The sequence below is a fragment of the Xenopus laevis genome, chromosome 3L (genome assembly GCF_017654675.1).
Source record: "Xenopus laevis strain J_2021 chromosome 3L, Xenopus_laevis_v10.1, whole genome shotgun sequence".
NCBI lineage: Eukaryota > Metazoa > Chordata > Amphibia > Anura > Pipidae > Xenopus > Xenopus laevis.
Genome location: NC_054375.1, coordinates 123722798 through 123733004, shown reverse-complemented (window position 1 = coordinate 123733004; position 10207 = coordinate 123722798). Strand labels below are relative to the sequence as shown.

The 10207-nt window shown below is 40.1% G+C and overlaps 1 protein-coding gene and 6 non-coding genes across 7 annotated transcripts; all 7 read left to right on the top strand.

Annotated features, from left to right (window-relative positions):
* Positions 1-3197: 3197 nt before the first annotated feature.
* rpl4.L (ribosomal protein L4 L homeolog) lies at positions 3198-9272 on the top strand. Its single transcript, NM_001087076.1, has 10 exons — positions 3198-3233; positions 4671-4842; positions 5053-5159; positions 5384-5522; positions 5717-5841; positions 6392-6521; positions 7063-7219; positions 7746-7829; positions 8282-8402; positions 9073-9272. Exons 1-10 carry the CDS (start codon positions 3219-3221, stop codon positions 9211-9213), a joined length of 1191 nt encoding a protein of 396 aa, NP_001080545.1. The 5' UTR covers positions 3198-3218; the 3' UTR covers positions 9214-9272.
* Positions 4473-4572, top strand: LOC121401693. The gene has a single exon (XR_005966435.1). It is a non-coding gene; the product is annotated as a small nucleolar RNA SNORD16 (small nucleolar RNA).
* Positions 4904-4973, top strand: LOC121401690. Its single transcript, XR_005966431.1, has one exon. It is a non-coding gene; the product is annotated as a small nucleolar RNA SNORD18 (small nucleolar RNA).
* LOC121401692 lies at positions 5195-5294 on the top strand. Its single transcript, XR_005966434.1, has one exon. It is a non-coding gene; the product is annotated as a small nucleolar RNA SNORD16 (small nucleolar RNA).
* Positions 5568-5639, top strand: LOC121401691. The gene has a single exon (XR_005966432.1). It is a non-coding gene; the product is annotated as a small nucleolar RNA SNORD18 (small nucleolar RNA).
* LOC121401688 lies at positions 7346-7416 on the top strand. The gene has a single exon (XR_005966429.1). It is a non-coding gene; the product is annotated as a small nucleolar RNA SNORD18 (small nucleolar RNA).
* LOC121401689 lies at positions 8131-8202 on the top strand. The gene has a single exon (XR_005966430.1). It is a non-coding gene; the product is annotated as a small nucleolar RNA SNORD18 (small nucleolar RNA).
* Positions 9273-10207: the final 935 nt, after the last annotated feature.

Genomic DNA, 10207 nt, shown 5'->3' with positions numbered 1-10207 from the left:
CCCACCACGATGACACAGAGTCATAAAAGTCAACCCTCTCTATCTCGCTCTGAAGACGCATCTTTAAGATACGCTTTGATGACTCCTCTGCCAGGATACTGGTGCTAAGCCTCCACAGCCCTCTCCCCCTACTTGGGATGGAAGAAGCCCCCCACAGGAAAGAAACTGCAAAGTGGTCAGAGTATTCCACAGGCTGCTCACGCACATCAGTGAATGACTCCCCCTTCTTAACAAAGGCCATATCAAGGTGACTGGACCTCCCTGCACAATGGTAAGTGTGCCTGCCAACACGACCATTGCAGATAGCAACATCCACTAGGTCTGCCTGCTGGATGATACGATTAAGGAAGCCTTCAGAGTTATTTACTCTAGTTCCTGTCCTATCTTGTGGCCTTAATACCTGGTTGAAATCTCCAGCCAGAAACACTGGAAGGGAAGTGTGGAGATACTGTCTCATCTCAGACAGCAGTGCACTTCTTTCTTGGCAAGATTGTGGCCCATAGATATTAATAAGGCGCATCTTCCTGCCTCTGGCTGTGATGTCAAGAAGGAGACACCTGCCTACCTGGATTTCCACAAGTCGATGTACAACAACATTCAATTCAGATCTAAACAGCACCCCCACACCACCACATGGCTCAGCTGCTATTGACCAGAATGAGGGCCCATGGTGCCACTCTGAAGCTGCCCTCTGAAGGTCAGCCCTTGTAGTCAGTCGAGTCTCCTGAAGGAAAAATATGTCTCCATCAGATGATGAGAGACTAGAAAAAGTTAAAAACCTGGCCTTTGGCGAACGGATGCTGCACACATTAGATGTGTAAATTCTAATTGGTTGTGTAGCCATTATGTTGTTTTCTTTTTGGCCTTCTTCCCTTCACTTTCACCATCACATATCCCTTCTCCAAATCTTTTAACTTGGACCCCTGCAGGTATAGGATCCTCATCTCCAAGGTGGACTATCTCTTCATCTATTGTCAGGTCTACACTAGGAACTAATTAGGGATGCACCAAATCCACTATTTAGGATTAGGCAGAACCCTCGAATCCTTTGTGAAAGATTCGGCAGAATACCGAACCAAATCCGAACCCTAATTTGCATATGTAAATTAGGGGTGGGAAGGGGAAAACATTTTTAACTTCCTTTTTTTCTGACAAAAAGTCACGCAATTTCCCTCCCCTCCCCTAATTTGCATATGCATTCAGGATTTGGATTTGGTTCGGCTGGACAGATGGATTCGGCTGAATCTGAATCCTGCTGAAAAAGGCCGAATCCTGAATTCGGTGCATCCCTACTACTAACAGGCTGAAGCCACGAATGGTGAGGAAGTGGCAGGTGGCCACGAAATGCGTCGAGTGTGCAGCCCTTGGGACGATAGGGGCATGCAATATATTTTTATTTTTAATGATGATGGAATAAACTTCAGTTTTTAAATGATCTTTGGTCTCTCTGGTGCTCCATCTTTTGACTATTGTATCTGCCACAAACGGTGACTAATACTCAGGGATAACAAAGCAGCAATGAAAGTGCAGGTATGGATGCGTTACTAGGAAACCCTTTATCCAGAAAGCTCCGAATTAGGGGGGGAAAAATTGTATTTTGCCTAATGAAAATTTGTTTTAATTCCAAACAGTTTTCCAATATACATTTATTACACATATAGGATGGGTTTAACGTTACGTGTAACTCCTATAAAAACCTGTATTAAATTCTCTTCATGGCTCTTTCTGACTCCTGAAACAATTGAGTAGAAGCCAGATGATAAACAGACCTGCAGGAGAACTGACCCTACGGGGCACATTTACTAAGGGTCGAATATCGAGGGTTAATTAACCCTCGATATCCGACCATCGAAGTAAAATCCTTCAACTTCGAATATCGAAGGATTTACTGCATTTACTTTGATCGAACAATCGAAGGAAAAATCGTTCGATCGAAACGAACGATTCGAAGGATTTTAATCCATCGAACGATTTTCCTTTGATCAGAAATTGCTTAGAAAGCTTATGGGGAAGGTCCCCATAGGCTAACATTGATGCTCGGTAGGTTTTAGGTGGCGAAGTAGGTGGTCGAAGTTCTTTTTAAAGAGACAGTACTTCGACTATCGAATGGTCGAACAGTCAAACGATTTTTACTTCGAATCGTCGAAGTAGTCAATCCGATGGTCGAAGTAACCAAAAAAAACTTCGAAATTCAAAGATTTTTTCATTGTAATCCTTCACTCTAGCTTAGTAAATGTGCCCCTACGTGTTTCAAGAGTCTGAACCAGGGAAGAGAAAGGGATAAACAAATCCTGCTTTCAATAGTAATGGCATCTACAAGTAACTTTAAAATACTGAAAATGTCTAATGTATTTTTGAAAGTTTCTGAGAATTACATTTTCTTGGGGGAAAAAATAAATAAACTGATTTATGGGTGGAACTCTCATTTAACTTTGATTGTGAATTGTAAATGAGAAATAATTGACACTAGAGAACATTCAAAAGTGCTAAAAACGGTATATAAGGCGCCTGGCTCTCCAGCTGTTGCCAGACTACAACTCCCATGATCCCATGTGTCCCTCAGCTGATGATTAACTTGATACATCAGATAATCCAAACTGAATCGCCCATACATAGGAATAGCAGAACATTCTCCCTACACTAACGACCTGCTCAGAAATTGTTGCAGCTCTACGGCCGCCCGATGTTTTTCTTTCAGCCCACAACTTCCCGAACTTCTATCAGGACCTTACAAATGGCCCGCGCTACAGCTGTCACTCACGTCACGTCACAGCTCCGGAAGTATTATTCGGCTGACTACGTTTTCTTTTTTAAATTAAATAAATTGGAACAAAATAACCCGCAATAATTGATATTACTTATATATATCATATGGACTAGAATTTATGTCGTTTTTATTTTATTTCTTCTTTTTTATTTTCTCCCTCCTACGTCATCTCTATTTCCGGCAATTCATTCTGAGGAATCGCTCCGCGACACAAATAGTCCCTGTCGAAACCTATAGATTTCGTAGCGAATTATAGGCACTGGTGAGATATAGAGAAACCGAGATCGTTGGAGGTTGGTTTAGAAACCGAGTAGCTAGTCTGTTAGAATTTTGCGGGAGTTATTCCCAGTTTGAAGCACTTTATCAAGGCAGTAGGCGTAGGCTTATAGCTGAGGAACGCGGCTCCTCCTTCCTTTTCTCTTCGTGGCCGCTGTGGAGAAGCAGCGAGGAGATGGCGGTCAGCATGGTGAGGCCAAATGAGATATATATTTTACTAGGTCTGTCAATACGCCTATATGGGAGCCAAGCTGATCTCTAACATTACCTACCGGGGAGGGTGGAATCAACATCGAGTCGGACGGCTTTAGTTTCCCTGTGAGTCACGTTAGGGCCGCGTGTAGATTTGCCGGGCCCGACTCTACTATGGAGACAACGTGCGATGGCCTGAGCTTGACGTTATCACGTGGATATTATTTAGGCTCTTCTATACTGGAGCCACAAATACTTCCCCACACGTGTGAACCGTCACCAGATGAGCCGCCTGGGTAACCATGTGTTAAATTATTTTAACATAGACATGGATAGAATTTATTAAAGGGGAACTCCGCCCAAAAACTATTTATTTGCTTCAAGAAAGTTTTTTTTAAAAGTGACATACTATTGAAAGAAGGTTTATTCTTTTGGTTTTTTTTCCCCCATCTGTAATTGACTTGGATCAGTGTTATAAAATGGGGCATGTGGCCTTTATCTGAACTACAACTCCCAACATCCACTGGCCTGAGTTGCCTCTAGGGCTTAGAAGTGTAGTTCAGTAGCCTGTGAGCTGTAGGCCTGACATCCCTCTTTATTGTTACTAGTCCCCAGGCAAAAGCCCCTTGGCCATTGTAAAGTTGGTAACATTTGTCCGTAATGCTTGAATTTGTATGACAATTTATTTTATTTCTTCTACATATTAATATGACTGAGTCACTACTAGTGGCCATAGATGGAACAGTTACAATCTTTCTTGGAAAAGATATTTCCAAGAAAGATCGTTCGTTTCAATACACACGTGTAGAGCTGAATCGTCTGATATACATGTAGAAACAATAGAATTCTACCTGTATCTGACGATTCAGCACTAACTGGCCAATGTTTGGAGGCCTTCAAAGGCACCTGATTAAAATTTTCCGTCCAGCCCGATCAACGAGTCGACTGATATACAAGTCTTCTGCTGATATCGGTCGGCTTGTTTCCCACCATACACCGAATATCATACAAGAATTAGTTTCGTATGATTATTTGTGCATCTATGGCCAATGCTTCAAGGCTCTCATACTCTAACTATAACCAGCCTGGTAGGCAACATAGACACTCCTTAAGAGACTAGAGTCACCTTTATTTTCTCACCAAATACTTCTTTGTTTTGGTGAAAGTTTTACAAGTTTAAAGTGGGGCAAAACACCCTCTTTTTTTTTTTAAAATTTTTTTCTTTTAAATGAACAAATGCAATGATGGTGTAATTTGCGTCTTACCTGGTATTCAGTGACGGTTGCCTGCTGTCATTAAGCTGGTGCCGAGGGCTGACGATAAAACAAGTCTGAGCATTTTGTTGAGCCAGATGTTTATAATGCGGGTCTAACCTGTGGCTTGTTTCTGGGTTAAATATACTCTGTTGTAATTTTGTGTTAATCCTCCACCCCAGGCCTGCGCTCGTCCGCTAATATCGGTGTACTCCGAGAAGGGGGAATCATCTGGCAAAAATGTCACCATGCCTGCAGTATTCAGGGCACCCATTCGGCCTGATATTGTCAACTTTGTCCACACAAACCTTCGCAAGAATAACCGCCAACCCTACGCAGTGAGCAAACTTGCTGGTATGTAGTGTTGCTTTGATCCACATGTATTTTTCTTGGCTGGATTAAATTCAATGTCTAATCGATAGGATGAGTTCCACTTCATGGTCCGTGTTTCTGAACCTAGTGATATTAATGGAAGTTCTGATTTCAGACATTTGGAATATATTTAAATTTCTTCGTTGTTACTACCTGTGTTTCAGATTAGTGTAACACATTTTTATTTTTCAGGTCACCAAACAAGTGCTGAATCGTGGGGAACTGGTCGAGCCGTTGCTCGTATTCCCCGTGTGCGTGGAGGAGGAACCCACCGTTCTGGTCAGGGTGCCTTCGGAAACGTATCCTTTTGGGATTTAGATGTGCTTTTTTTACTTGCTATGATGTCGTAATTTGCGTCCTACTCTACATCATGCGACAGTTGCCTGCTGTCATTATGCTGGTGTGGATGACTGACGAATATCGCGTTCTGAGCAAAAAATACTTGGATAAGTTTAGAATATATTAATAGAAAATTCCTCTTTGGGTAAGATCTTCTAGATATTTTCCTTAATATTTGATGTAGATGTGTCGTGGTGGGCGTATGTTTGCCCCAACTAAGACCTGGAGACGCTGGCATCGTAGAGTCAATACAACACAGAAGCGCTATGCAGTCTGCTCTGCACTGGCCGCCTCAGCCCTTCCTGCTCTTATTATGTCTAAAGGTAAATCCTTTTGTTGGATCTAATAAATATTACTGGCATGTAGTTGCTTTATGATGAGCTCCACTTCTATGGTCCGTGTTTCTGATGCATCATGATCTCTGTGGAAGTTCTGATCAGCATGATGGAATGGGCATTATACGTCAAATGTGGGTTCAGATAGTATCTTAAAATAAAGGTATGCACTTTGCTTTCAGGTCACCGTATTGAGGAGATCCCCGAGGTTCCCCTTGTTGTTGAAGATAAAGTAGAGAGCTATAAGAAAACAAAGGAAGCTGTCCTGCTGTTAAAGAAGCTGAAAGCCTGGAATGACATAAAGAAGGTGCAGAATTGTCCCCCATATTACTTCTTGTACCAAGTCATTAGCAAATGTGTTTGTACAGTCCTAATGAATATTCTACTTCCAGTATATCTTATATATTTTCCATGTTAAAGGGTTGTAACTAGAAGATTAGAGTGCACTGATAAATTGGATCCTCCTGTATTTAATCTAAAAAGTAATAGGAATTACTTATATTTATATTATAAATAAGCTTTCCTCAAAATAATACAACTTCCATATATTTTAGCACAGTACTGAGTTTTTTTTTAAAGGTTTTTATTTTGCATTTTAAACATAAAAAAAAACAAATAGGCTTGACACTTACCTGATTACTGTTCACAATTATCTTGTATGTACAGTGACTCTTTCAAAGAGTTTAAATATGTTGTATGCTCCACGATCCTTAGTGATTATAATATATTTTGGAGCAAATCTATAATTCAGTCAGGACAATGAGATTTAATCAGAATTGTTGTAATGTTTCTAAGATCTGGGAAATATACACTTGGAGAACAAGGCAGGTTTAAGATGTGTAAATTCTGCTGTGCAGGTTTATGCTTCTCAGCGTATGCGTGCTGGGAAAGGTAAGATGAGGAACAGACGTCGCATTCAGCGCAGAGGACCCTGTGTTATCTACAATGAAAATAATGGCCTTGTAAAAGCCTTCAGAAATATCCCAGGTAAGTAAACCATGTGAGAGGTGGCCATTGACTGCCATTGGTACATGTTGAGAACTGAGCTCCATTGGATTCTGACCTTTTTGTATGACATTGATTTTTCATATAACCAACATGTTGGTCATATAATTGTAGGTGTAATTTGGGAGGCAGGCAACTTTTCAACACCATTTCAAGTATGCTTGAGTTCTCAGTGATAAGTCTGTGTTACAAGTTTTGTACTTCGTTTAGTCTGTAATTTTTCTACATAATACTGCTTGTAGGAGTAGAAGATCCTCTCTTTAATATTAAAGTGGCTATTCATGGGCCGCAGCTTATTGGCCCTTGTATCTTTATCTCAGTAGGGTCTGCCGACATCTGGCAGGTTTCAAAAACCCTTTGAGAGTGGTCACCACAAGTTCATTGCTATAGTCCTATGTATAATATTAATTATTGGATCAGCACTATTAGGGCCAGCATGAGTTGACCACATTAGGCAGTGGTTTGTTTTTGTTGTTTTGTGTGTGCATGTTTTTGACTCTTATGTCCCAATTTTACTTGCTAGGCATCACCCTCCTCAATGTAAGCAAGCTGAACCTTTTAAGGCTAGCTCCTGGTGGTCATGTTGGACGGTTCTGTATCTGGACAGAAAGCGCCTTCCGCAAATTAGATGATCTCTACGGTACATGGCGCAAATCAGCCAAGCTGAAGGCAGATTACAAGTAAGTATATCTTGGATTTTTTTTTTTCAGTTTTGGGATTTGTTTTATGTACTGTAGAAGTTAGATTTTTTGGGGGGGGGTTGAATCAGTGTGCTAAAATACATTAGTCTTGGTGTCTGCCCTGTTAATACATGATGATTTCCACTTCTATGGTCCGTGTTTCTGAAACTCATGATATTTGTGGAAGTTCTGATTTACCTGCAGGCTGACACCTACATTAGGCTGTGTTCTGGTTCCTTAACAGTGTTCTATAAATAACTTTCCACGGAGTAAAGATTTGAGCATTAGTATAACCTCCGACTCCATGTTACTTAGTGTCTGCAGGGGTGCAACGAGCAGCTGCACTTGTAACTACTTTTGTGGTTGTGGGGGGTCAGGAATATAGATTATACTTGCATGTAGTTTAGGTTTGCAGTCGACACTGCTGTGAGGATTCATTTTGGCACTTAAGTGAAGCACTAGATCTCTCGACACTCAATTTTACAGTTTGTATTAACCATCAGGCCTTTAACATTCTGTTTTTCAGCCTTCCAATGCACAAGATGACAAACACAGATCTGACCAGAATCCTGAAAAGCCAGGAGATCCAGAGGGCTCTGAGGGCTCCAAAGTAAGTAATTGGAGTATTTTATTTGACTCAAAGGAAAACCATAATTACTGCAGGTCTGTTTAAAAAAAAAAAAAACTCACAACTCGTCCTATATGTAAAGCAGTGTTTTTTTATAAAAGTAAGTAGCATGTCATTGGATAATCCTATTTTAAGCATGTCTGCCCTCTGGCTCAAATGAGGCACTGTGCTTACAGATGAAAGACAAAAAGGCACACATACATGCTAGGTTACACCAGCAAATGAATGGACAGCTGTCTCTTAATCACTTACTGTTGGAACCTGCATTATTTAGTTATGTAGGTGTTAATGATGAGTTCCACTTCATTGGTCCGTGTTTCTGAAACCTTATGATCTAAGTGGAAGTTCTGACTGATGCATAGCCTGACTCCTAAAGCCAGGGTGATGTGCAAGTGTGTGAAACCTATTTATTTAGAGCTAATGTTACCTTGCAGCAAAAAGGTGAAGAGAAGGGAGCTCAAGAAGAACCCTCTGAAGAATCTGAGAATCATGATGAGGCTGAACCCATATGCAAAGACTGCAAGACGTCATGCTATCCTGCAGCAGCTTGAGAATGTAAGTACCAGAAAGCAAATCTATCTCTTCCTAATACAAGGGCTATGTGTATTGGTTAGCAGGGTAGTACATAGAAACTTCAGTTGGAATGCAAAGATGACATTCACTATTGGAAGTGGTTTTATAATAATCACACAAAGTGCTGCATTGTGGTCAGGTCGGTTGAATACTTCGTATAGGGTTTTAATCCTGTAATGGATGTCCAAGCCAGACAACTTCAGCTTTTGGTTTACAGTTCCAAGAGTTGCACTCCAAAGAAGAAAACTGATGCTAATGATAGTATTGGAATTGTTGGAAACGAGAGATTATAATATGCAGCATTATTTCTCTGCACCACAGTTGTTGGGGGGGAGGTAGTGATGAACTATTTATGTGTAACAACCTGTCTCATGTGGGTGCAAATACAGAAGGGGGTGAATCACAAGAGTAATACAAACAAATTTGGGTGGGTTATCTGATGGTTAGACTACTGCCCTGCACATCTTGTTTGAAATATTGTTTGAAGCAAGAACTTCCAAGATTATTTACTGGAGGGTGTCAAGAGCCTGGAAATTCTGCTCTTACAGGTGTTTTTAGCCAAAAAAAGTGCTCACCCAGCTTTAGAATTGATGCAGGACATGTATTACTGAATGTTGACATCTATTAATGCATCTCAAACTTTCCTTGACAGATTAAAGCTAAAGAAAAGAAGCCAGATGATGGTAAACCTAAAGCAAAGAAGCCACTTGATGCAAAAACTAAAATGATCAAGCTGGCCAAAGCAAAGAAAAGGCAAGCCAGGGAAGCAGCTAAGGCAGCGGAAACAAAGTAATCCCAGAGCGTTATCTCATGTTCAGCACTTTGGATTTACTCAATAAATTCTGTTTAATACTTTGTGTTTCTATTCTTTTTTTAAATGTTTAGTAATCTTAAACCAGTCTCTCTCCAATAATTAGTGATTTTCTATGGGAGGTTGTGTGAAAATGGGCTATGCCATTTTGTCATGGTATAATTGCTGGATCTCCAGCACTGTGAATTGCTCTGTGGCTTTAGTTTTCATGGAGTTGTAGTAAAACATCTTGTTTTATATCCATAATAAGGCTTGTTATATAAAAATAGACATTAATTCTGCTCCCACCCACAGTGGCCACTTAGAAAAACATAACCAAATGTTTTTTTTTCCTATGTAAAGTCATCTTCCTTCATCAATCTATATACTTATAGCTGTAGTTCCACAGTTGGATGGCCAATAGATTAGCCAATCCTAGTTTACATTTCTTTTTACAAACCGCATCTCCATCTTTACTGGTTTAAATCTGTCTCAGTTACTGTATGTTTGTCTTATTAGGGCAAACCTTAAAGGCAATATAAACCTTTTTCTAAGAAAGCAAAGTGTTTCAGAGCCATCTGATGTTTCTCTGTGCAGTTCTAAGGAAAGAAACGCCACGACTTTTCCTTAGGGGACATGTTAAAACTGATAGTAGCAGTTTAAAAACTGTTAAATGTCAAACTAGCGAAAAAAAATTAAAAATGCTTAGAGCGCTTTTTGTCATTGACTTGGCTTAAGGGGATAATGAGTAGGTAAGTTATTTCTACTGTAATTTTTATCAACTGAAAAGATGTAGTTATATGATAGGGAAGGTGGGTAGAATGCAAATTTTTTTTTTTTTTTAGTGTCATGGAAGATGATTTGATGTGGAAGTGTGGTAAGTTTCAGGAAAGTATGTATATTGCTTTATTTAAAAACAAAAAAGTGAAGGTGAAACTCAAGTAATAGCAAAAGTGGAGTAGCTAAAGCCACTGGAAAAAAAACCATACAAGAACTA